Source organism: Nylanderia fulva, unplaced genomic scaffold (assembly GCF_048542155.1).
Source record: "Nylanderia fulva isolate GAGA-0341 unplaced genomic scaffold, ASM4854215v1 Scaffold37, whole genome shotgun sequence".
In the NCBI taxonomy this organism is placed as follows: domain Eukaryota; kingdom Metazoa; phylum Arthropoda; class Insecta; order Hymenoptera; family Formicidae; genus Nylanderia; species Nylanderia fulva.
In genome coordinates, this window is record NW_028190444.1 from 1,076,364 (window position 1) to 1,101,908 (window position 25,545).

At 32.5% G+C, this 25,545-nt stretch overlaps 4 protein-coding genes across 6 annotated transcripts; 1 reads left to right on the forward strand and 3 right to left on the reverse strand.

The window, feature by feature from the left end:
- Positions 1-924: 924 nt before the first annotated feature.
- Positions 925-9,343, reverse strand: Sec24AB (Protein transport protein Sec24AB). 2 transcript variants are annotated; one of them, XM_029319014.2, is made up of 15 exons: positions 9,168-9,343; positions 8,490-8,651; positions 6,978-8,110; positions 6,713-6,865; positions 6,509-6,624; positions 6,159-6,261; positions 5,893-6,019; positions 5,702-5,811; positions 4,886-5,501; positions 4,168-4,497; positions 3,980-4,090; positions 3,649-3,824; positions 3,213-3,548; positions 2,814-2,917; positions 925-2,670 (listed from the first exon to the last, which is right to left on the reverse strand). In XM_029319014.2, the coding sequence occupies exons 2-15, from the start codon at positions 8,626-8,628 to the stop codon at positions 2,556-2,558; spliced, it is 3,669 nt and encodes a 1,222-aa protein (XP_029174847.2). In that variant the 5' UTR covers positions 8,629-8,651; positions 9,168-9,343; the 3' UTR covers positions 925-2,555. The 2 variants fall into 2 exon arrangements, with proteins under 2 accessions (XP_029174847.2, XP_029174846.2); XM_029319013.2 differs by having other exon boundaries at positions 5,893-6,022.
- A 1,403-nt stretch (positions 9,344-10,746) lies between these two features.
- On the reverse strand, positions 10,747-14,883 carry vimar (visceral mesodermal armadillo-repeats). 2 transcript variants are annotated; one of them, XM_029318950.2, is made up of 10 exons: positions 14,251-14,883; positions 13,867-14,007; positions 13,459-13,692; positions 12,992-13,158; positions 12,655-12,886; positions 12,232-12,378; positions 11,767-12,162; positions 11,527-11,659; positions 11,194-11,462; positions 10,747-11,106 (listed from the first exon to the last, which is right to left on the reverse strand). In XM_029318950.2, exons 1-10 carry the CDS (start codon positions 14,255-14,257, stop codon positions 10,967-10,969), a joined length of 1,866 nt encoding a protein of 621 aa, XP_029174783.1. In that variant the 5' UTR covers positions 14,258-14,883; the 3' UTR covers positions 10,747-10,966. The 2 variants fall into 2 exon arrangements, with proteins under 2 accessions (XP_029174783.1, XP_085341605.1); XM_085485479.1 differs by lacking the exon at positions 14,251-14,883 and having other exon boundaries at positions 13,867-14,020.
- LOC114943367 (transmembrane protein 242) lies at positions 14,252-19,097 on the forward strand. Its single transcript, XM_029318951.2, has 3 exons — positions 14,252-14,570; positions 15,137-15,513; positions 15,901-19,097. The coding sequence occupies exons 1-3, from the start codon at positions 14,501-14,503 to the stop codon at positions 15,904-15,906; spliced, it is 453 nt and encodes a 150-aa protein (XP_029174784.1). The 5' UTR covers positions 14,252-14,500; the 3' UTR covers positions 15,907-19,097.
- LOC114943402 (elongation of very long chain fatty acids protein baldspot) lies at positions 18,656-25,391 on the reverse strand. Its single transcript, XM_029319007.2, is given in 4 exon segments — positions 18,656-20,440; positions 20,442-20,658; positions 21,668-22,023; positions 24,827-25,391. Coding segments are annotated over 3 exon segments (879 nt in total). The 5' UTR covers positions 21,994-22,023; positions 24,827-25,391; the 3' UTR covers positions 18,656-20,104.
- Positions 25,392-25,545: the final 154 nt, after the last annotated feature.

Sequence of the window (25,545 nt, forward strand, 5' to 3'; positions counted from 1 at the left end):
GCGCCGACGCCGTCCTCGTCCCCGACGTCGGCGCCGACGCCGACCTCGACGCCGATATCGGCGCGGGCTCGAATAAGAGGGGGCAATTGCATACGATATACATACATATATGTATTTTTAAATATCCATATTTATATATATCTTGTATTTATATATAGATGTATAAATAATATATTATATATATATATATATATAATATATATATATATATATATATAAATATAATAAAAGTATAATGCAATATCAAATTTATCGCTTAAGGGATGATATAGATAATGTCAGTGTATATATAAAAGATATATATACATCGATGTGTTATCTATATATCCTGTAAGCGATATAAATTTGCATATATATTGTGATAGCGAATAGCTTTTTGTAGCCATACACATGCTGTATTTTTCTACAACGAAACGAAAATAATGTGTCAGAATAAGCGCTATATATAATATATATTTATTATATAATATAATATAAATATATATAAATATATATATATACATATATATAATCTATATATATTATATAATATAATATAAAATATAATATCTATTATATTATATGCATAAATAATTAGATATATATATAATAATATAATAAAAATATAATATCAAATGTATCACTTACAATTAGACTTAGGGGATATAAATAACACCGATATATATATATTTATATATATGTATATATATATTTATATATGTATATATATATATATATATACATATATAAAAGATATAATATGTATATCAATGTATTATTTATATCCTGTAAGCGATGCAAATTTGTATCTATATTGTGATAGCAAATAGCTTTTTATATCCATATGCATGCTATATTTTTCTACAACTAGACGAAAATAATAATAATAATATATGTGCCAGGATAAACTAGGAGGCTTCAATATTTTGATTAAAAAAATAGAGATAGCTGACTAAAAATTGAAGCATTTTTTGTAATATACAGTTTGTGATTTATAAAAAATTGGGTACACGCGGATGAGGGTTCGTTAAAAGATGTACAATTATTTTTCATATATGTGTAATGTATATATGTATATGAATGTTTGTGTATGTATATATGTATATATATATTATTAAATAATAGACTAAATCATCATGCTAATTTTGCTTTGAGCGAATCATAAAATAACGACAAAATAATCAATGCCAGGAAACTCTGCTTTGATAGCACGATACAATACGAACAGCATGATTATTTTACAATATTCATTCTTTTATTTGCTATAACATTCGTCAGCGCTCTATATATTCGTTTCACCATTATTTATTTCTTATAAAGTCTTTTTATAGGCGAGTTTATATCCGCTTCGACAATCGATTAGTATTTTACAGTCGTGCGAATTAAATTATTCTCTCTCTCAGCGCCTTTCTTTCTATTCTTGATCAGTTACACATAATTCAATTGCAATAATCTTTTTTAATCGTAGTGTTTATCGACTGTTTGGAATTGCCGTCGTGACACTATATGCTCGTTACAAAGTCTCTCTAATCTTACAGTATGGATTAACAACCTGTCATTGTCCAGAGGAATGACATACAGCAACCAATATAATATTTTATGAGTCGTTACTATCCTCTCTCTTGTTCATTTTTATTGCCTATAGGTGATTAAATTGCAAAAAGTGCATTGCTTATCACCATTAAATATATTTTCATTTGGCGACACATGTCCTGCAAGTACACACACTTTCGTTTTATATTACTTATATATATTAAAAAATGCAAAATTGCACTCATTTAATACCGTTTCTATTGTTTTGCATATAATTATTTATGAATCATATATATGTATAATCACTTGTAAATAATATTTTTCTTTTTTACGATTTTGCAGGTGTGTGTACATGTCTGTGTGTGTGTATGTGTGTACATGTATATGATATTTAAGGTAAGAACACTTGCGTATTAATTCGCGACAATAATGATACTTCGATGAATGGGAAAGAGAAAAAATTCAGAAATATTTATATATATTAATATTTAAAAAATTATTCTGTACAAACACATATATATCATCAAACAAAATACTCATATGCCATTCACGAATTACCATTATTGCAGAAAAGAAAATCTTCTTACTGAATAAATGACAATTTCGTACAAATAAAATTGCTGTAGGTGGCTAACACAAAATCATATATAAAAAACCAGATATTACCATTTACTGGGTAAGTTAAAGCATAGAGAAATTGTTTAAATCCAAGTGGATATGCGCAACTAGAACGCAAATCTGTATATTAGTTACTGATGATAAAGAATCATATATGTAATAGTAATAATAATAACAATCTATCATATTTAAATGCGTCAGTGTCTTTCAATAAGGCTCTCACTGCTGCATAAGTAGATGGCATAAGTAGGTCTTGAATTATATGTGATATGTCCCAATATATCCCGAAGACCCATAAATCGATGAATTGTGATGAATCGCGCAACTATTTCGCTGCACATTTTTTTATAATAGTTCCATAATTCATAGTTTCGATAATTAACACTTCCAATATTTAATCTCACCCAAGAATTTCCTTAGCTTGGTCACTCCTTCACTTGCGTTTTGAGATGTTGCAAGAACTCGTAATAACTAAGAGCGGATTCGAATCGATCTTCTATCAATCGTTCAATGAATAATGTCCTAAAATGACTATCGTCCCTGAAAAACAATTAATCGTATTATAAAATATGTAAATCACGATATAGACAACTTAAGAGATGCACATGTTGAAGATGATTGTACGAGTATAAATAACTTGTAATTTGTAATAACTTCTTTTTTGCTATCAATCAGAAACTTACCTGATAATTTGTACAGGTACATAGTACGGTTTTTCTTCTTGCAAGCTAAATACAAAATTTCGCAATCGTTCGCTTTCTACCGTATCCAATTCCGGTAGTTCGTACTGTAAATTTTAAAAATGAATTGTATCTCAATATAGATCAGAATTTTTTTTCAATCCGTGAGTTACAATCCTTTTAAGAATTGTCAAGGGAAAATAATAGTTTTGCCAGGTATTTTAAATGTGTGCTAAAGCCATCTGAAATATCTTTTCATTTAAAAGTGGCATCTAAGAATTTTCAGCGCGTGCTTTCTCGCCTCTGACGTCACAATCTAACATGACCGCGGAGAGGATCCAGGAGCCTATGTAAGGCTATAATGCTGCATTTAGCAGCTGATGAAAATTGCAAAATACTCACCATTTCTTCCGGGATACATGGAAATGCCGAAACTCCGAGTACATTGGTGCAAAAAATTGGATTAACGTTTTTCCCAACGTAAATCATAATTCTGTCATCAGAGTCTATAAGAAAGACGCCCCGGCTGTCGAGTTTTTCCGCGGACAGATGAAGTCGCGGCGGTTGCGGGCACACTTTGCCATCAATGTCCTTTGAATTGCGATCGTCGAGCGCGTGAACAGGATATAAATCGGGAAATATCATCTGTATCAGCTGTGCCAATGGTGACGTCTTTAATTGAAACATGGCGTACACACGATCATCCAAACGTGTACTCGTGCCGGATCTGAACGCTACCTGTAAAAAACAAAGATAAGAGCGATAACAAGCTTGTCTAAATGTAAACTATACGTGCGAGATCATTAATAATGTATGTGCTAGATCATTAATAACTTACGCTCTTCAATAATGCGATAATATACAGCGGTAACAGCTTTAAGCTTCCTGGAGCGATAAGTCCTCCTCCGCCACCGGAAGATTGCGACAGTCGATATGCGGACAAGACGTCAATAGCAACGTTTATCAATGCATCTCTGGCATCCGACAGAGATGATTGAAGCGATCGATCGACAGCTATAAATATTAATTTATACTTTCTTTAATTTTATTCATAAGAACAGGGACTGAAGATAAAGATTTCATTTTTAAATATTATTCAAACTTTCCAGTTTTACCTAAACATTCATAATGCAAAGCAGCGCATGCAATTATGCAAAAGACTGACTCACCCATCTTTGATAGCAGACCCACTATGCATTGCTGATCCGCAGAATGTAGGATATCCGATAGACTGGACACGACTGGTAAACATAGAGTATGCACTCGAATCCTTCGCTCACCTTTAAATAGAAATATATATAAAATGTAAAATAAGAGAGAAAATTGCTCCGAAAGAAAAGGGAACAAATATTATTACCCTTGCTCGAAGTATAGAGGAGAGACGCTTGGAAGCACACATTCTGCACGTCGGAGAGGTTCTCGTCGATAGAGATTTGCATGCCGAAACCGGCGTCCGGATTAATGTTTGGTAAACAGAGAAGATCGGTCGATCGAACGAAGAAGCTGCCATGGAAGGCGTGGATGCTGAGGCCGCGTGTACAACGAAGCCGCATCACCGCCTCGAAGCCGATCTTCCTGGTCAAGTAACGGCGAAGCAATCTCTCCAATGTCTCAGTATTTTGCAGCTTTGATGCTCGAAACAATGGCAGATGGTAAATGCAGCCACCCGTAAACTTTGACATGCATGCTGCAAAATATAATAAAAAATCAAATATTTATTTATATAAATTAATTGACAAAAAAGTTTCTAATTTAATTATTGCGTCATTTACTAATTTATGCAATAAAATAAATTTTTTCGAAAAGTAAAGAATTATTCAAATATGTGTATGTAATAAGATTTAATAAAGAATACAATTTTTCTTTTTCAAATCGTGCAATTAAATATATAAATATATATATATATATATATATATATAATTATAAATATATATATATATATATATAAATATTTTTTTTTAATATGTAGAGAAAATAACTTAAAAACGTCACAAGAGTTAATTATTTACAAAATGAGTTTACTAGAGATTTATCCTTTCATTAGAACAGTATTCAATAGAGATGGCTTTACTTACATAAAGTTGCTAGATCGCTGTACTGACTATTCAACAAGAACAAATCAATTGCGATTTGTTGTCCACTGCAATCCAGAGCGAACCTTTTATAGAAGTCCGTTGCTGGATTAAGATGCGGCACATCCTTATTCGTTCTGGTGTTGGGATCTTCCCGCGGCTGCAAGGCTCCTGGGCCAACGTTAGGCAGGCACGTCTGGAAAACAGTGACGCGTCCTCCAGTAGAGGAGAGAAGTTTCAGGGCAGCTTGAAGACCGGCGCCGAGTGCGCTGTTAGTATCGTGAGTGCCGCAAAATTTGATGGGCAGCTGGGTGAGAAGATAGCGAATGAGCTCCTCACGTTCCTTCAGATTTACAATCAGGTTCTCCGGACACGGCAGGAACACATCGTCGATATCTAGCATGATCATCTCGTGCGGCTGCGACACGTTATCAGGCATACTGAAGAAATGAAGGGCAGAGTCAACAGCGAGAAAACCAACTTGGGTACGACTGTCGCCGGGGAGACGCGACAGTTCGTCGGTGATGATGTTGCAGACGATTTGCAAATAACCGCTTTCTACCGCAAGACGAGAAACGTCCATGACGAAGAGGTAGACAGCAGGCTGGGGTGGACGGACCTGGAAAATATACGTCAAAATTGAATTAATTGAAGAAATAATATGTAATTATAAATATAATATATAATATAATAAATAATATATAATAATATATAACATATATATTATCTAAGTCGTAAAAAAGCTGATTACTTATTTATTATATTTTAGTTAGCACATATATGTAATTGCAGTTGAGTGAAAAAAAAATAATCACTGACCATATACTCGCTTGGAGCGATAAACTCTATCGTGCCAGTTCTGACTTCTGGCCGTCGTGATGGATCGCCGTAAGATTTCGTCACAGGATCAAATTGAAATTCCTCAGGAACTGAAGAGACAACAAGATATGAGTGTACTTAATCGTCATATAATATTAAGCAATAAATATAAGCAATTCGATGTTCATTACGTTCGTTTAGTCTGAAACAAAGATTGCACTTCCATCTTCTCGAATCGACGAAATATACAAATGGATTGATATATGTTCTGCAAGCTCGACAACGTACGATTGTGTTACATTGAATCACTGCCAATTGCTGCTGCGACAAACAACAAGTTTCATATTACTGAAATTTATTTCCACAAAAAGTATATTTTAAAGAGTTATACAAAATAAAATTTTACATAATCTAAACCTATATAAGTTATAAAAATTTATTTACATGCATTACTTACGTTTAGGTCCCTAAAAGGATGTATTAGCACGCCAAATGGTAATCTTGATTTTTGAAGAAGCGAATTTGATTCCGGAACCTTTGTCAGTGTACACCTGAATATTCTGTAATTATTGAATATATTATGTAAGAATAATATTTATATCTTAAAACAATTTCGGTGACAATACACAAAAGTTCAAAAGTTCTAAATTGTACATTTTATTTATAAGTATATCAAATACTTTCATTCTATTACAACTAATGTAATCTCTATCAACAATACAATATCTCTTAGATAAGAACGTAATTTCTTAGATAATAACTTAGATAATTTTTTTGATAAAATAACAAAAAAAAAGGGAAACTTACTCAGGATTACAATTTACATAATCTAGAAATTCTTGATGTAATCTGATCTGTGGTGGCTCGACTTTTTCAGGTGGCAGTATATTTCTGCATTGTAGAAGATCTATTGATTCCATTCCCTAAAATATATATTAAAGTAATACATTCATATGCTAAATTTTACATATGCAACTAAAAGATTAAAATATTTTGATAAAAAATAAATACCCATATTTTGTTGTAGCCACTTTGTGCAACGTTTAAATTGCCCATCTGATTATTTAATTGGTTTAATTGGTCAGGATACATATTAGGATATCTTTTATTTAACGAGTCTAATGGGACGTTCGTCATCGGACCAGGTTGTGAACGAGGATCGTACTGAAAATATAAATAAAACTATTAATATTAAAATTACATAGAAAAATGTTAATTAAATCTAATTTAATTTTTATATTATATTTCAAAGTGTTATCTTCGCAAGTTCCATTACCATCTGTTGTCCCGGAAGAGGTGGCATTCCTGATAGCGGCGGTCTCGCATTATGTAACTGATTAACTCCCAAAGGTGGTGCGGTAGTCTTTGGAGGTAGCATCATGGTATTGGCAGTGTCTTGTTGCGGATATCTTCTTTGGCCAGTTAAATTTTGATGTATATTCTGACCTTGAGGAATACTTCCCAATCCCGTGGGATCCATGTAACCCGTAAGTAAATTTTGCTGTGGTTTCAGAAACTGAGGAGAAAAATCCTGGGGATTCCGTGAATCTACATTATGACCTTGGGAACTGGAGAATAAGTTTCGCGTATTAGAGTTCGACGGTGTTGACGTTGGACTGAATATATTCTGTTGACTGCTGTATTTGAGTTGAGGATTATTTAAGTTTTCAGAAAGACCAACTGGCGATTGTGCTTGGATATTCTGAATTCTTGGAGGCTGTATACTGGAAATTGCTGGATCTTGTTGCACCTGCCTGGTTTGATTCAAATGTTGAGTATTTGTAGGAGGTAGATTAATGTTGGCTGAAGATGGAAAAGTAGGATCACTTTGACCATGCACCGAGGTTCTATTTATTCCAGCAAAGGATGTCTGACCTCCCACAATTTGATTCGTAGAGACTTGACTAGGCTTCTCGATGCTACTAGATGTTTCAGAAATGCCTACAGTTCCCTGCGCAGCATTAGTAGGCAGGGTATTCGCTGTCCATTGATAACTTTGGTTTACTTTAGCATGCTCCAATTCGACAGTATTCGTAAACGTCGAAGGCGCAGATCCTGGTGACAGGTTTTTGGCTAGTGAAGGCATCTGATTCGTAGAAAGCGCGGATCTATGCTGAACTTCCTGATTAGGTTGAGATACAAAAGCAGTCGTAGATGTACTAACTGCAACATTTGAATGAGAACTAGAACTGGCATATTGGCTAGAAATCCCATAAGGATTTGTAGGATTATACAGTTGTGTAGTTCTAGGTAGCGAAGGTAATGCATTGGAGCTTTGAGGTCCATTTATTGGTGGCATTGGCGGTCGAGGCAATTGAGGCCGATATTGATTATGAAGATACTGAGTTGGCGATGGATCTCTGGAAGTTTCCCTGGACGGGTCGCGCGACGATTGCGACGATGGTGTGCCTGGAAATACATTTAATGATCTCAATTTTAATTAATGACAAATTTTCTATAAACAAAACTTGAGTAACATGTTTAAAATTTCATTTCAATCTTACTGTTTAAAATAGATGCTTTTAAATGAAAAATATATATGATAATATAATATTGCTTCATAGAATTTTCGTATAAATTTATTAGCAATTTTCTTGAAATAAAATTTTATTTTTAATTATATGTTGCAGCAAACTCTTGTAGAAATCTACTAACAAACTCTTGTAAAAATATCTTGCAGAAAAAAGTTAGTTTGACAAAAATTATGGTCGCTAGTAAAGAAGTAGTACATATATAAGGAACTGTAACATTTTTCTTTACTATATAAGTGTTTTTGGCACAAACTTACCAGTCAAATTATACTGCGGAGACTGCATGCCATTTTGTTGAGATGCAGTACTTTGGCCATTCACTATTGGTGACGGATCATTTTTCAAGGAATTATTGGGCTCTGGATACACCGAATACTGGTAACTTGACTGTGACATTTTGTTGCTTTAACACAGTCGCACTGCGAAATAAAATATATCATTTAATTAATTATTAATAATATACTCTTAAAGACAAAGATAGAAAATAATTATAAACTATTTGACTTAAGATTTATAATTGTTAATTATTATTCAAGACAAGTTTAAAAGGGTACATAATAACATGATAAAAATCTAGTGCTTAGATTCTATTTGAATTCTCTTTGTAAATCGACAAATAACATAAAAAGGATCCAGTTAAGCACGATTACCTCTAATAGCAGCAAGAATCTGACTTTACTATCAAACTATAGTTCTACATAGAAAAACTCACAAACTACCTAAAGTAAGAAGTTACAAATTGAAAACTGGACAGAGTGAAACAGAGGATCGGAGCTCTATCGAGCCCACTCTGAGGCAATTCGTATTTTTTAATTACTCCAGAAAATAGTGTAGATATTACAGCAGTTTGACGTTTGAGCAAAACGCATTGTCAGCGTGCCAAAAGGTTAAAATGCAGAAGGCGGGGGCTGGACCCATCCGAGTGCTCCGCTCACCTTAATTACGCAGGTCGCCCGAAATTAGAAAGGGATGAATGCAGATTCGCGCATATCACCCCCGTGATATTTATCTCCACCAGGGTCCTACGGGACGATATAATTGCTGCAACTCGAGAGAGAACGGACAGACAGCACACACAACATTTACGTGGCAGCTCGCGCGACTACCGCGCCACGGCATGAATAGACAGGTGGCACGTGACGGTACCAGAGGGCAGGTGGATCGGCGGAGACATCGCCCGGGATGCGTTCAAAAAAAAAATATATATATATAAATAAATATAATACGTAAAATATAATTATATTTACACCATAACCAAAATGCTCCGAATCATGGGAATGTGGCTTTAATGATACGCTTCAAACAATTCTAATCATCGATTGAATTCGTTTCATTTATTAATTTACTGCTTTAAATATGCATGCAATCTTAATTGGAAGAATTCGCCTAATACTCACGAAATTTGCGAGAAAACAAACAATGCATTGATAAATATGGCCAGTAATAGAATTAAAGTGCAATAATACGCGGTTTTTAATACTCTCGAAAATTTATTTCTGAATTATTAGGGAAATATATTTTGCGAAGAAGTCGATAATTCAATTTGCGAGCAATATATCTCGGAAAATATATACTTTTGAATGACTAGGAGAATACGTTTTGCGAAGAGGTATGCGAAAATCCGGAGGGAGCATTTTTAAATAATCCATCCTGATTGGTTGGATCGCGGACCAATCACAAGCATAATCGTTTTCTATTGGTCCGTGCTTCAACCAATCAGGATGGATTATTTAAAAATGCTCCCGCCGGATTTTCGCATACCTCTTTGCGAAACATATTCTCCTAGTCACTCAGAAATAAATTTCAACACATTTTCCAGGCATTATCGTTCGCGAACTATATCGACTTCTTCGCAAAATATATTCTCCTAATAATTCAAAAATAAATTTTCTAGAGTATTAGAAGATGCGTATCATTTTACTTTAATTTTATTACTGACCATACTAATAATTAGCATATTAATGAATAGATTTTTCTTGCAAATTTCGCCAGTTTATAATCAAAGAAACTCTGGCGATTGAGATTGCAACTTCAAAGCAATAAATTAATAAATAAAACGAACTGAATCGATGAATAGAAATTGTTCCAGACAACAAAATGGTTGCGTCCCGAAATTTGCCGCCGCAATAATAATCTATAATTATAATATAATATATTTTATAATTGTAATATTTAATTTAATTTTTAAATATATTTCATTATTTATATCATGGTTGAATCTCTGTCAATGAACGCGGGCCCTCGGGTGCCCTGAAGCAACTCTTTAACCTTCCTGTCAATGCATAATTCTTCGCCCAAGAACTCTTTCATTGATGGAAAAATTATGCGTTGCCAGAAGGGTCAATTGACTAACCAGAATAAAGAAAAAAATACAGATTTTATCTTGATCTTGATTAAATGTTATTCCAATTTTAAATTTCTTCTGTCAATGCATATAATCATATGTCAGTTGTAGCTCTTAAGAAAGCATCTACGCAAGTTTTATGACAAAGGAATTAATTTGAATAGCACATGTACATCAATAGAATATGTATTTCTCAATAAATAAAGTACATCTTACAATGTACATCAATCTGTGGATCAAGTTTGAATGATGATTTGGTCATTGGAGAAGTTTGCGTAATTGCTGGAATGAATGGAAGATACAATCAATGGCAAGCATATTAATGCATTATGTGGTTTGATTTCGTCACCCAGTTTTTTTTTTTAGAACACTTTTAGCAAGTTCGAGTTCCTAGCTCGTACCCAGGACAGTGCACAGTGCAGTGACACGTGTCCAGATTTCCGTACTATCATTATTTTCATTTTTGTGCAACCGCAAAGCTTTACATGCATCGGCTAGTCCACAGTTTTTCAGATGTGTTTTTAACTGATCTGAAAATAAAATTGTTCAGCAATTAGATATCGGACAATTTTAACGTAGAGCTATAGAAACTAATATTTTTTCTTTAAGATAAATACCTGATTGAACAACGCCATCCAACAGGGATAGCGCGTTTAACACAATATGTATGTCGAGATTATCGGCGCGCGTTTGGAAAAATTCGCGCATGTTGCTTCCAAAGTCCGCTTCGATCAGCAACTCCTCAGATTCCATCAAACAGATCCTCGTCAATATCGTCAGACCTAGTATCGCTTCATTTTGCATTAATGCATGCTGTGCCAGAAGCATATTAACCAAGTGTCTCACCGCTCCGTACTTAATGATTGACAAGGCGATCTGCTTGTCCCTGAAAAAATAATATATAAAGTTTGGGAAGTGTAAAAGAACGTGACAAGTCATTGAAAACGCACCTGCTGTTGTTCATTATCCAAGCGATCAATCTATTCGCTTCACCCTGAACGCCAGGGTGGTCCGCAATACTGCACCATTCAACTGCTCGCTTGATTAGATCCTCCCTTTGTCCTAAGGAGATTGCTGCTTCTCCTACAGCAAGTAACTCGGCCATAGTTATTACATTATTCTCTTATTGAATTATAATAAATATTGTGTTACTGTTTAGTTCTTAAGAGAGGTTTTTTATGAGTGCTCACTTTGACCGTCTATGACTATCCTAAGGGTTCCCAGCAATTTGAAAACAACGGGAAAAGTAGGGATGTCCAGCATCGGATAGAGTGTATCGATCAAACCGTCGGCGAGTATCAGTGATTTGTTGTCCGTAGGTATGACGAGATTGCGTAATGCGCTAAGCAAGGCGTGCTGGCATCTAATGTCGCCGGACTTGCTGTCGTTCCTTTGAAGAAGCTTCAGCAGCTTCCGATGAATACCTTGTTCGACCATATGTTTGCAATGTATATCGGTGCGTGCAAAGTTGCCCATAGCTAAAACTGCGGTGATCTGTAAGTCTTCATCGATGCTCTCCAGCCATTCCACCAACTTTCTGTAGACATCGCCTTTGCTATCGTTGTAAAGAAAGTTCATACTGTCATCTAGATAAGAAACAAGTTTGTTAAGCTAAATAAAATTAGATTTAAGAGTTTTTTCTCCTTAGAACTCACCTCCAGTTAAGATTAAAACTATTAAGTTGCAAGCAACTTTTAGGACTAATCGTGTTTCTTCGTCATTGCAGTGCGGACCATGTTTTTCTAATAATTTTAGGAGCAAGTCGCACACTCCTGTTTTGGCTAGCAACAGCTTTGTTTTTTCTAGGAGTTGGAATTAAGTTACTACAACATTATTATATATTTCAACTTAATACATTCAAGTGTTTAACTATTATGATTTGTAAGTCCAGTTAAATATAATTATATTAAGATACCCTCCCTTTATTTAATTATTTAATTTATTCAAAAAAATTAATTTAAATTAATTTTAATTTAAATTAAATGAATTTAATTTAAAAAATAAATTAATTTAAATTTAAATTAATTAATAAACAATCTAGATTTTTGTTAATCAATGAAAACTTGTCATTAACGTACCATCTTCCGCCTGACCATGTAATAATTCCAAGCACATTTCACATAATTCAGAGGAAGTGTCACTGACTAATACATCCATCAAAATTCTCGTTAATCTCTCGTCGAGAAATATGATGTTTGCGTCATTCAATAAACTAAGAGTGAGTAATGCGTGCACAGCCGCTTCGCCACCATTGGTCCCATCTTCCTCCAAGATGCTGCTAATTATGGGTACTATGTCTTCTTTGAGTGCCTGATAAAGTATATTTAATGATTACAATTGTTTCCTATCTGTCGTATTTTTGTAATATTCATCATTGCATAACACACTCTTGAAAAAATAATAATAATTTCTTACCTCTTGATGCAATGCTTCCTGATCCACCAAAAAATTTAATAAAGAACCAGCAGCTACGTTTCGCAGAAAGCTTGCACCCTCGACATTTTTTAATGCAATACTTTTCTTCAGCATTGTTAAAATTATTTTTAATCCATCCTGTTCCCGCACCAGTTTCTTACCATTCTCTGTAAAATAAATATTTTTCACTTAAGCTTATAATTTCAATTTTCTTATATTTTTTACTTTTATGATTATTATGCAATATATTTTTTACTTTTACAATTATCACATAAATTGTATAAATTAACATTTTAAATCGAATATATTTATATCTTTTCTTGATAACTAATGAGAATTTATTATACAAATATATATGCATCAAAATTGATTGATTGAATGCATCAAAAGGTCTTGAAATTTTCTAATTTTTATCTTGGATAATTATATAAGATAAATTCTTGTGTAAATATGACTATTGCAACAACCATTTTCGTAACAGATATTTCCTAGAGCTCTTGAAGCCTGAGTCAGTATGTCTATATCTTTTTTCTTCAGTAAATCGATCAATGCTTGTATCAACGCTATATTGGTACATTTCTCTCTTCCCTTTTCAGTCTTTGCAATCTCTGCAATGGCTTTTGCCGTTTTTGCTACAATCTGTTTAGACTTGTGTCCAAGCAATGTCAGAAAAACTTCATTAATGACCAGCTCCAACGCCTCTAAAATCATATATACCAATTAACAACACAATTTTACGTAATACAATACTGAAGCATCAGCGACAGTAATAGTATGATTATAATAAATTGATAAAATCATTTGAAAAAAAATCCAGGAAGCATAAAATGTTGATCGCATACACATCCAAACTTGGCAAAGTTCAATGTTTCTACCTCCAGTTAAAGTTTTGCTGGTATTTGCTATAGAATCCAACATTTCAACGATGTTGGAGCATTCATTTTCCTGCGTAGCATCAAGTCTCACAGCGCGTTTCAAGTCGTCGACGAGTTCATCGATATTATGCTTCGTCTCGCCTGCAATTTTCATTGAAATAAATCAGTACAAAATATTTTTTCGAAAAAATAAGGAGCAAAAAAAAAATAAGAAAAAAATATAAAAAACCATCGATATTATGCTTCGCCTCGTCTGCAATTTTACATCGAAAGAAATCAGTATAAAATATTCTTTCAAAAAAATAAAAAATAGAAAAAAATAAAAAAATAGAAAAAAAATAAAAAATAATAAAAAAATATGAGAGACAACAGGATGACGAACACCTTCCATTTCCGGATCAGCTGATCGAGAATCCGCAGAACTTGCGGAGCCGATTTGCACGATTTGTCAAATGTCACGAAACGTCAAAGGAAAATCCCGACAGTCTCTCCGATCACTTTTGACATATGGAATTGTATCGCGCAGTTATCCCGCATGTGTAGTAAACGAAGTGGACGAGACGACGTTCCGTGGACGCTTCATTTAAAAATGGCGGAATAACCGGCCAATGATTTTTTTTTTCCCTCAAATGCGATGGCGGAACCGATGGATGCCGCAAGAACGTCCGTTGTGAAATCCGCGAAAGACAGGGAGAAGATATACGGTGAGTTTAATACGAGATATCACGCGGGGAAATTATGCAATTTCTATCCTCGCACAAATATCTTTGAGATGTAACCTCTAAATCTGCATTTATTTTTTTCGCCGATACACGTGTTTCATGATTATGTAATTAGCTGTACCCAGTATTTGTACAGTTATTATGATTATTAAAAAATTAGAAATTTAGAAAATGTATGAACACGTTCGATTTTATTTTAGTCTCTGCTCAGGAGAATTTTATTGGTTATTTTATAAGACGTTTTATATTTTGACGTTTATAGAAATTCTGAAAAGAAATTAAAGATATTTTGTTAAATTTTGATCACAAATGACGACTATGAATTTAATATTTTAACTTCTTTTATCTGATATAGCCTTATCATTATTGCATAACATGCGTAGTTGCAACTTTGTGATTGTATATATTCATTTTTGATAACTATTTTTAACTATTCTTCAGTTTCAGTTAGCCTCTGTCTTTTTCTCTTTTCACTTTTTTTCATCGCTTTATCTTAATATTCAATTCATCACATATTTTTTTCAATAAACTCAATGATATTTCTACAGCTGCAGTGTTTTTAAGCGCTGTCACAAGTATTTCCGCTCTTGCTGGCTTTGCTAGAGCAGTGGGGATTGCTAAGAAGCAGGATCCGAAACACTTTGGAGAAGGAATTTCTGGTATCAAAGGAGTCCATGAAACAGGAGCATCTTTAGCGATACGAGCCCTGGGCTGGGGCTCACTTTGGGCTATCACAGGATGCGGTTTGTTTTTCTACGGAATCTGGAAAATTTCTGGAGCCACTAATGCGGAAGAATTTAGATTGAAAATGGGTTCTTTGTTACCAAAGATACCAAAGAATAATCCACCTCAAAGCAGAACAGAATTCGAGGGCTTGACAGATCTATTAATGTACATCTCTGAAGATTGGGGACAAAATAAAGAGGTGAGATTTGTCTAATCTTAATACTAGGGATATCTACTTTTTTTAATAATTTGCATTTTTTAATAATTATCTAAAATTTATAAATATTTATATTTGATATATGATAAAATGGTCAAAAGGGAATAGAAAAAAAATGAGTTTTGATTAATTCTCCAATTAAGCTTCTTCTTAATTCCTTACAATTGATAAGATAAAACTATTAATAATTATTAATCACTACTTTGCAAGTAGTGATTAATAAAAACATTATTTACATTTTTTTATCTAAGAGATTTATTAATATTCTTAAAATGCTTTTTTGTGATTGTATTCATATTTTATAAGAGTATGATTTATTTGTAAGGAGTGACTAATGATAATTTTAATGATTCGTTTTGTGTGTTGTAGGAATAAAGATTTGAATTACATACGGAATATCTTGTTTGTGACCACCAGGTCACTGCTGACATCTAATAATTTTGTAAATTACGTATCAGTCGAGAATCGTATGATCGTACACGTGAATCACGCACGAGTTCATTGCATGTTAAAAAAGAAACTCATTGTACATATGTTACAAAGGTTGAATGAATGTTGAGCGTAACTCGTAAATTAATTTAGCGAATGTTAACTTGTGAATAAATATATATATTTTATATGTTCATTGCATATTTAATTACATACAATATATTATATTTCAATAAAAATTATAAAATTATAATATTTGAGAAATACGTCATTATCACACAACATCAAATTAAGAAAAGTAGTTAATTTAATAAACATAACTCTCTCTCACTCACTCTCTCTCTCTAAAAAAATCGTGATTATGTTATATTAATTATTCGCAAGCAAATTTTGATAATATAGTATTATTGAAATAATATATTACTATATTAAAGAGCCTTATACTTAGCAAAATATTTAATCTGCATTATTATATTTACGTTTGTGCGCTATTGCTTTACATTGCTTTTTCATTGATTTTTTTTATTTAAGCTCTATAATATTTACTAGATTATCTATAATCGATGAATTTTTAAAAAAGATCAAGAACACTATTGTAGTATCTAAAAAGTTTTAAGACTAATGTTTGCACTTTGCAAGATTCGCAATATTTCGGAAAGATATTTTTAAATATTGATTTTTTAATATTTTTCGAAAGATTATTTAATTAAAATAAATTTATAATATTAAAAAATGTTAAGTAAAAATAATGGAAAGCTTGTTCTTGTTTATAAATCTTCTTAAGAGATTTCAAATTATTATAAATAAATAAAATTAAAATTTATCATATGTATAAGATTAATATTTATTATTCATTTCATAAATAATTTATATATAAATATGTCCTTTTTGACTTATGAATTTTGATCATTCTGAAACTAAGTTGAGGTATATCTTGAATTTTCCTCTTTTGATGTTAAAATAAAATTGAAATCCAATAAATCTTTTTTTCTATTAAATGATTGCTGAATATAAATTTTTAAAAACTATAATTTTGAAAAAAACACTGAAAAGTCAATATTTAATAGCGTATGCGTGTATCTCCGAAAATCTAGCGAATTTTATAAAGTGCTTGGCACAAATCACATTTAAAAATTTTTTCGACCGTATTTCAAAGTGATGAAAATCACGGGAAGTCATTTTAAATAATTGTTTTGAAAAACAATCGTACTCGCATGAAGAATATCTCTTGATCAGTAATTAATTTTTGATTACTCCCTGTAAAATTAATCTGTTGCAAAGATCTTATTTTATTCGATTAAAGTCTCACGTATAATCCAAAGTATCACACATATCTTATTATTAAAAAAAGATCAAATAAATGTTTCAGTATATCAATATTGAACAACAGAAAAGTTACTCCATTCGTTATCGATACAAGATACATCACGTTAAAAGAACGTGAGACTCGGCTGTATATTTGTTAACTAAAGAAGACTGGTACAAAGGTGATCTTTAAATGATTGCATAAGAAACAACGTAAGAATAAATAATCAACTATGCGTGGAAAAGTGCAGAGTATTATCAAGTAATGCTTTATATATTCACAAAACACAACCAGTTACGTATTTTTACTTGGAAATCGTGACTTTTTGCCCGATATTTCCATAATAATTTCAAGTATTCGCATAATATAATATAATATTACTAAGCGATTATTAAACATACATATTTTTCCGTAATAATAATAAATTGATAATTTAAATTGACGATTACAATTAAATGTGCACCAAATTAAAAACTTGGCGAGTAAAAAAATATTTTACAATATCTTCAATAAGAACTTTTAATTTATAAAAATGCAAAATACTTGTATTCTTACGAAGATGCATTTTCAATCAAATTATATGAATAAAAATATAAATTAATATTGTTATGTAATATTATTGTGGAATTTTTTCCTCCCGCGAGAATGTATTAGAGTCAATAATATTCATAATTATCTATTTGAGGCCTCTTTTTAAATTTCTCGACGCAATTTACAGATTTTAATCTATATATTTGATCTAATATAATGTGAATTTGATATGAATTTGATGTCACTAAATTTGATAAAACGCCTTTTACAAATTTATTCCATCAATATATGCAAGCTATTCTCTAAAACTCTAGACACTATATTAACATAAAATGTATATAGAAAAGAAACCTAATAAAAATTCTGAAATTCTTTAAGAATTCGTAATGATTCGCAAATAAAAATTGTGGTTATTTAATTATACGACCGTTCGTCAGATGGGTCCTTCTTTCCTTTTGGCTACTTTTGCTACAAACAATATACACTTCTCAGCACATTCCTCGCATTATTTAGGTCGAGACTTTTACTTTGACGTGAGCAGCTAAATCTTTATATAACGAAGAAATGCGCCTAAAATATTTTCTTTTTAACATTTGTACGATAATTGATCATCATGATTCAAAGTTAATTCCGCTAAATAAATAGTAAAAAAAGTTTAAGGTCGATTTCTTTTTTTCGTTTTGAAATTGAAATGTGTGATCGCGAAAAAAAATTTCACGAATTTTTCGTTCATCAAGCTTATGATATAATTAGGATTAAAAGCATTGTAGGATATTGTAGGATAACGAGTGAGTATATAGTATCCGGTATATCGTGCAGGACTTATGATAAGAAATTATTATTTACACCATGTATATATATCTGGTCTTACAAGTTATTATTAAATAATATCAATATTCAATTGCACAAAAGAGAAATGTAGATAATAACAAAATCATAATAACAATGTTGTGCAACAGCCGGTCAGACCTAAGAAATGCATGTGTACGCTTACACGCGCTTCCACAATATATTGTATATGCGAAAAAGTAGATCTTTTTATTACATATAAAAAAATGAAAAGGAGAATCACTGTGTGAATCCTTCTCCCAAGCGAACCTCCTCCTCAGGATGCTCTTCGCGCATAACCGGACGTTAATTAGTTATATACCCTATGATCCAAAGATCTTGAAAAATTTAGACTTTAGAAGATCAACGTGGATCGTAGGATACAATGATTACATGAAATATATGAATCCTAGGTGTGTTTTGTAAATTCGAAATTTTATGAATTCATTGTTTTACGAGACCTATATTTAAATCTTTAGGACAAAAAGAATCCTGAAAAATACATATCCTATAAATTATGTATATTTTTTTAGGATCTGCCGATTTTCGCGAGGATTTTTTACAGATTGTGTAATCCACGAGTCCTACATTTTATGAATCCTAGGATATAAAGATCCTGAGAAATCGCACCCAAAATCTATAACATCTAGGATATACGGCTTCTAGAATTTAAAACGTTTAAGAGTTTAATGTAATTTCTAGGCTCTATGGACTTAAAATTCGATGATTCCTAAAATGTATAATGTTCTATATATATATATATATATATATATATATATAAACTTGATAATTTATTTAGATTCCTATAGAATGTAAATCCTACAAATCTTAAAGATTTAGAGTTGCCCTGTGCGCTTTAGGCTTTCTATAATTTTAAGTTTCGGCGTTCTAACGAACGTAAGAATTTTAATAGTTAGAATTAAAGCTCTAATATATAATAGATATAATTGGAAATAGATTAGGCAGAGAAGAATTTCATGCCTAAAAGTAATAATTTTGATAAGCTTTTCCTAATTTGATTTACGAATACATATAATGAACATATATTTATGCCTTTATTATTATTAAAATTAATATAAGACACAAATTGTATCAAAAATTATAATACTAATCAAAAAATAATCATTAAATAATGATTAAATTTATACTCAATTTTATTTTACATGTAATTATTACTCAATAAAGTAATTTTTAAGTAGAGAACTAAGTATTATACTTAATAATTTAAAATTCACATCACAGTTCAAAAATCATTGGTTTAAATGGTAATAGCAACTAAATGCGTGAATCCTAGAAGCCGTTAACCCCTATTATCTCCTAGTATAAATAGATCCTGGATGTATGGCTACGTCGACCAGCGGCGTGAAAAAAACAAAAGATAGAAAAAAAGAAAGTCAGATGAAAGTAAAAAGAAAGAAAAACCAGCAGAAAGATTAGAGAAATGAAACGCCCGGGCGTTTTGGTGTGCTGATTACAGCCTTAATTGGCTTTGAGCTTATCGTTATAGCCGATGTGACCAGGTGCGCTGTTAGCAAAGTGCTTCTTGTCGGCCTTCTTTCCGGCCAGGTACGTCTTGTGGAAGAATCGCGCGAATAAGACAAAATAGCTGAAGTACATCGCGAAGCTAAAATTGATATTCATGCGAGTGATGTGGCAGTCCACTTTGCCGCTCTCCAGATATTGGTAGGCGGATATATTGATGGCGCAGCCGATCACCATCTGGGCGAGCTGTAACCCGGTGATTACCATGGAGATCGCTTTAGGTGGCTTGTACCGCATCGACTTGAGAGCGTAGTAGGTGTACATGATCGAGTGGAACGCAGTAGTTCATCACGACGTACCATCGCGCGGACGCGGTATGCTCCGAATATGAGAACCAGGAGTACAGTAGGACGGTGATGTGATGATACCAGTGCAGGAAGATCAACGGCTGTTTACGCAACACGATAAAGATAGTGTCGCCTAATTCAGGGAGCTTCGACAACACGAACATCCATGTCCAGAAGCCCGACACGCAATCCTGCTCGATGAAGCTGTAATCAAAATTCATGTTCACGATCAATTTTATCTAACAAGACGGAAGCAATTTTCTAATACCTCAGTTTTTAATTAATTTCTGTTCTAAAAAAAAGAAAATTAAATATAATAAAATATAATTAAATAATTCGATATAAAGATGTAATAAATAAATTAAACAGCAGTATGGATAAATGAATTTCGGTATCTGATAACAAAAAGCAATATGATACTTTTTATCTATTAATCAATAATGCTTTTAGATTAACAAAAAAATTTTAATTATTGCTAGCATATACTCTATCGTGTCAAAAGATGTGTAATATATATATGAATATATAATGGCTAAATAGATTAGTAAAAATATGAATAAAATATTGTATACTTTACGATCTTTGAAATTTAGCTCGCAAAAAGTAAGAAAAATATTATTTTTGCACACACGTAATATAAATACAATAATTATGCAAATTAAAGATAAAGTTAATTACTTCCTTTTATTTAAATGCATTTTATTTTTAATCCTTTGTTTCTTTTTACAAGTCAATTGTGAAATAAATGTTTATTCATTTACGCGAATAGTTTGAAACATTATATATCTCGTATAAACTATATAAATCCGAGAATAGTAATTAATTATATCTCGTATGAATTATGAAGAGAATATACATTAATTTAAAAAAAACTTGTTTCAACAAGATTTAATCTCAAAATTATAAATGTCATAAATTTTTATTTGTTCCAATAGCGAATATATTTTAATTAAACATATAAATTATGCGCATTCATTGTGCAGTTACTCGTATACCATTGCATATTATAACACTGAATATGCAATTAACTCATAAATATATAGACGTTTGTGTACAATGATAAACATTTTCAATTTTCATGATTATTAATTATATACGAGTATTAAATGTTTGGTGTCGGAAAATTTGCTTGAAAAAGAAGAAAGAATATTCTTGTTGAAAGGATTTGCAAATGAGAAAACCAAATGAATGATCGCGAGCAAAATAAACTGACCTTGGTATACAAATGCTATGGTGTAATCCGTGATGCCTGAGTACGTGAATTAATTCGGGCGCCGTTCTGGTGAAACCGATGATAGAAAAGGTAGCCAATAACGTATTCCAAAGACACAGTATTCCCCTGAGTTCGAATCTGGGCCTGCTGGCCATATAAAGTTGTCCGCCGAATATTAAGATCATGTACAATCCGCAGTAATAGAAACCATTCGTCCAATTCTTCATCATCCATTGCTTGGTCTCGTAGTGGCTGAATGTCTCTTCGAAATTAAAGATGTAGGAATAATTCGGGAGGGTCACCTCCATATAATCCACCTTATTCATCTTCGATGCTCTTGTCTTTTATTCGTCTTTCTGTAAACAAATTTGAATAAATGATTTCGCCTCTTTGAATTTATTATCGCGCCGAGTTTTTTTGTTGTGCAAATCCAGAATGTAAAAATATCGAGTTCAACGAGTTCAGGAGGGAAAAAGAACTTAGATATCCACGAATGTTTAATTATCATATATATATATATATATATATATATATATATATATATATATATATATATAATATTCCATTTTAATCCTTCTAGCAATGCATAATTTTTCACCTTTTGATCAAAGTATACGTAAATTATAATTAATATATATACATATATATATACATATATATACATATATATATATATATATATATATATATATATATTATAACCAGTTTAAACGAGTATAACGTGTTTGTTTTTTTTTAATTCTAAAATAAAAAAATTATATAAATATTTACGTTCGCATTTTTTTAACTCGAAATGTCATTTGTCTTTGCATCAATCATTTATAATATGTAATATCATTCATTCTTCCAATTATTTAATCCTTTTGTCCATAAATGGATATTCGAAGCAAAACTTATCCTCGTCCAAAACTATGCAAAACTATTCTTTTCTATATTCAAAAACACGAAAAAAATTTTTTTTTCGATGTTGGACTTTGAATAATTATCTGTTATAAAAAAAGTATGGTATTGAAAACTACGCAGTTGTTACCAGATTATGTATACGTATATACTTTGATCAAAAGATAAAAAATTATGCATTGCTAGAAGGATTAAAGTGAAATATTGCATGTAATATACGCCAATTATAATAAATGACCCAATAGTAGAAATTTTTTTAGTTAGATAATAAGAATAAAAAAAATATAGTAATTTAAATTTTTAAAAATCGCAAAAAAAATTAAAAATTAATGGAGAAAATTATGTAGAAAATAAAAATAAAAAAGAAAATAATAAAGATTCTAAATTCGAAAGCTACGAAGAACACAAAAACAAATTACCAATCCAAATTAAGACCTAGCACATATTTTCATCAACATCTTCGCTTTTCATTTTATATAAATATCATCTCGTATAAATAATTAATTTAAAAGTATTTTTTATTATTAATATATATTTATTCATATTATTAGAAAAAATGATATATATGTATGTCACGTGGTACACGTTGTCTCTACAATTACAATTATTTTTACATTAAATTTTCCATAAATTTTTAAGTGATTCAGTCAACACCTGACTCTTATTATAATCAACTTTTGATTGTATTACGATCAAAATGATATATACACATATGTCTATAGACTATAATTAGTTTAAAAGTATTTCTTACAGGTATACATCCTTTTTCTAGACGTTTTCTCATATTGTAGTTTGCAAGATACTTTTAAATTACTTTTAAATTAATTATAGTGTATATACCCAGCTAGCCACAGTAATTATTATGACATCATTTTGATGGCAAATGGCATTTTGACATCAAAATGATGTCATAATAATTACTGTGGTTATCTGGGTACATCTGTGTATATGTCATTTTGATCGTAATACAGTCAAAAGTTGATCATAAGAGCCAGAAGTTGGCTAAATCGCTTAAAAATTCATGGAGAATTTAATATAAAAAATAATAATATAAAGATGCAGAAAATGTACAGTGACGTGTACCACGTGACATATGTCAATTTCTAATATATGTGTGTATGAGTGTATTTTTTATATATATATATATAATTCATAAAACAAATAGGGAGTGTCGCGGTCTCCTCGTGGCGTGTCGGTTTGAAACGAACAGCTGCGCGCAACCACATTCACGCGTATGGAGCGGCGCACGCGTGAGCCACGAGCGCGCCAATCCGAGTTCGACGCTCGATCTCACGCGATGCGTCCCTCGATCGATGCGTGAAAGATTAAAATCTGAAAAGTCAAAGTGCGAGATTTTTTTTTACGTGTCCTTTGATCGCCGCGCTTTATTTGTCCCCACAGATGTCACGTGTTCGTATTTCGTGAAGGACATCGTTTGAAACGACTCCGCAATTGATCGGAAAATAATGAATAAGTAGAGGAAAACGAATTAGTTTACGTGCGCTGGCAAATTGCTCCTAAATTATATTACTCGCACGCAAGTAAGAAAGGAGTCATGCAAAAAAAAAATTTTTTTTAACATTGAAATATTATATATGCTTTGAATAAAATCGATCAAAATTATACAGAAGAATTTTATTACGTCATATCTTGTTATGTCATACTTCCATGATATTCGCAAGAGTTTTCTAATAGTATACATGTGTCGATCACATATTTTTATTAATCGTTTTTCTGCAGGTTAACTAATATTAGTTTGCCGTTCAACTGGTTTAGTTTCTTTTCTTTCTTTTTGCGTATTGAATAATCGCCGTGTAAATGAGGATTTGAATATCAATGTATTTAAATTACAATATTCATATGCGCAAACTTTGTTTTGCGGAAAGTGGCTTCTTCGCAAAAAATGCTAATAAACGTACAATAACTAATACATATTATAGAAGAAAAAGAAGAGAGACATTTGAAGAAGAGAGATCAAGGTTTCAATAGACGCTAAAAAAGTGAAAAAAATATGTACCCACATTATTAACGGAATTCGTATTTCGGTCGTCGAGAACGGTTTTCGAAGCTCTATATGCCTCCTGAAGTGAGCTCCGATTCGTATCCGCGCGCGCGTACAAACGCACGAATAGAAGAAGCCCGATTCGCTTCATTCACACACACACACATGCGTGCACACAGGCGTATCCTCCCTTTCCGTGTATACGTGCGGAGAAAACGTACACGCACACATCCATACACACATACATATATACATACCTAGATAACTGATGCTACTCCTCGTAGATTTTCAGACTCGTCGAGCGCGAACGTTCGCTGGGTCTTCAGGCACGCACTGGTTCAAGCGTGGAGCTGTCAAACGTCGAAAGGGAGAGAGAGAGAACTCGCGGCCGCGAGAGACCGGCGAGTTACGAACGACGTTCCCGACGTTGTGTATATATATATATATATATGTATATTGTGTGTGGGCAAGGCCACTTCCTTTACAGGAGTCTCACCGGCGCCTCCTGAGATACTCGAGAGAGTAGACGGATAAACAAAAATCCGTCCTGGAGAAGGAAGAGAGCGCGAGCACTCTCTCTCAAGATCCTCTCTCAATATCCTCGTCGTCTCGCGCGGCGCTTTAATATATACCGACTCTCTCTCTCTCTCTCTCTCTCTCCCTGTGTATAAGTGTGTGTGTGTGAGGAGTGTGCAAAACGTCCCGGCCTCGTTCTGAGTCAACTCGCCATACTCGCACTTTTTACTACAGGACGAGCCGCGCGAGACTGCCGCCTCGTCCGTTGCTCGTCGTCTTGTACTTTCTTGCCTTGTGCGTGGCTTCGCACACACTTACCCCCTTTCTTTCTCCACACCCGCCGAAGGCAGTGACATCTATTTCCCTCTCTTCTCTTCCCGTGAAATTTTCCCAGTCGGCAAGAGAGAGAAAGAGAGAGAGAGTCCGCGAGGACCGATTTTTGACGGATGCGTCGTCCGTT

Excerpts from the sequence above, each read along its gene's own strand:
- LOC114943367 (XM_029318951.2), top strand. The coding sequence starts at position 14,501 with ATGGCGGAACCGATGGATGCCGCAAGAACGTCCGTTGTGAAATCCGCG. Across the intron at positions 14,571-15,136 it reads AGACAGGGAGAAGATATACG|CTGCAGTGTTTTTAAGCGCT; the intron begins GTGAGTTTAATA and ends ATATTTCTACAG.
- Sec24AB (XM_029319013.2), bottom strand. The coding sequence starts at position 8,628 with ATGTCACAGTCAAGTTACCAGTATTCGGTGTATCCAGAGCCCAATAAT. Across the intron at positions 8,111-8,489 it reads TCCGCAGTATAATTTGACTG|GCACACCATCGTCGCAATCG; the intron begins GTAAGTTTGTGC and ends ATGTATTTCCAG. Across the intron at positions 6,023-6,158 it reads ATCCTTTTAGGGACCTAAAC|CAGCAATTGGCAGTGATTCA; the intron begins GTAAGTAATGCA and ends TGTTTGTCGCAG.
- vimar (XM_085485479.1), bottom strand. The coding sequence starts at position 14,020 with ATGAAAATTGCAGGCGAGACGAAGCATAATATCGATGAACTCGTCGAC. Across the intron at positions 11,463-11,526 it reads TGGATAATGAACAACAGCAG|GGACAAGCAGATCGCCTTGT; the intron begins GTGCGTTTTCAA and ends TTATTTTTTCAG. Across the intron at positions 11,107-11,193 it reads GGATGGCGTTGTTCAATCAG|ATCAGTTAAAAACACATCTG; the intron begins GTATTTATCTTA and ends TTTTATTTTCAG.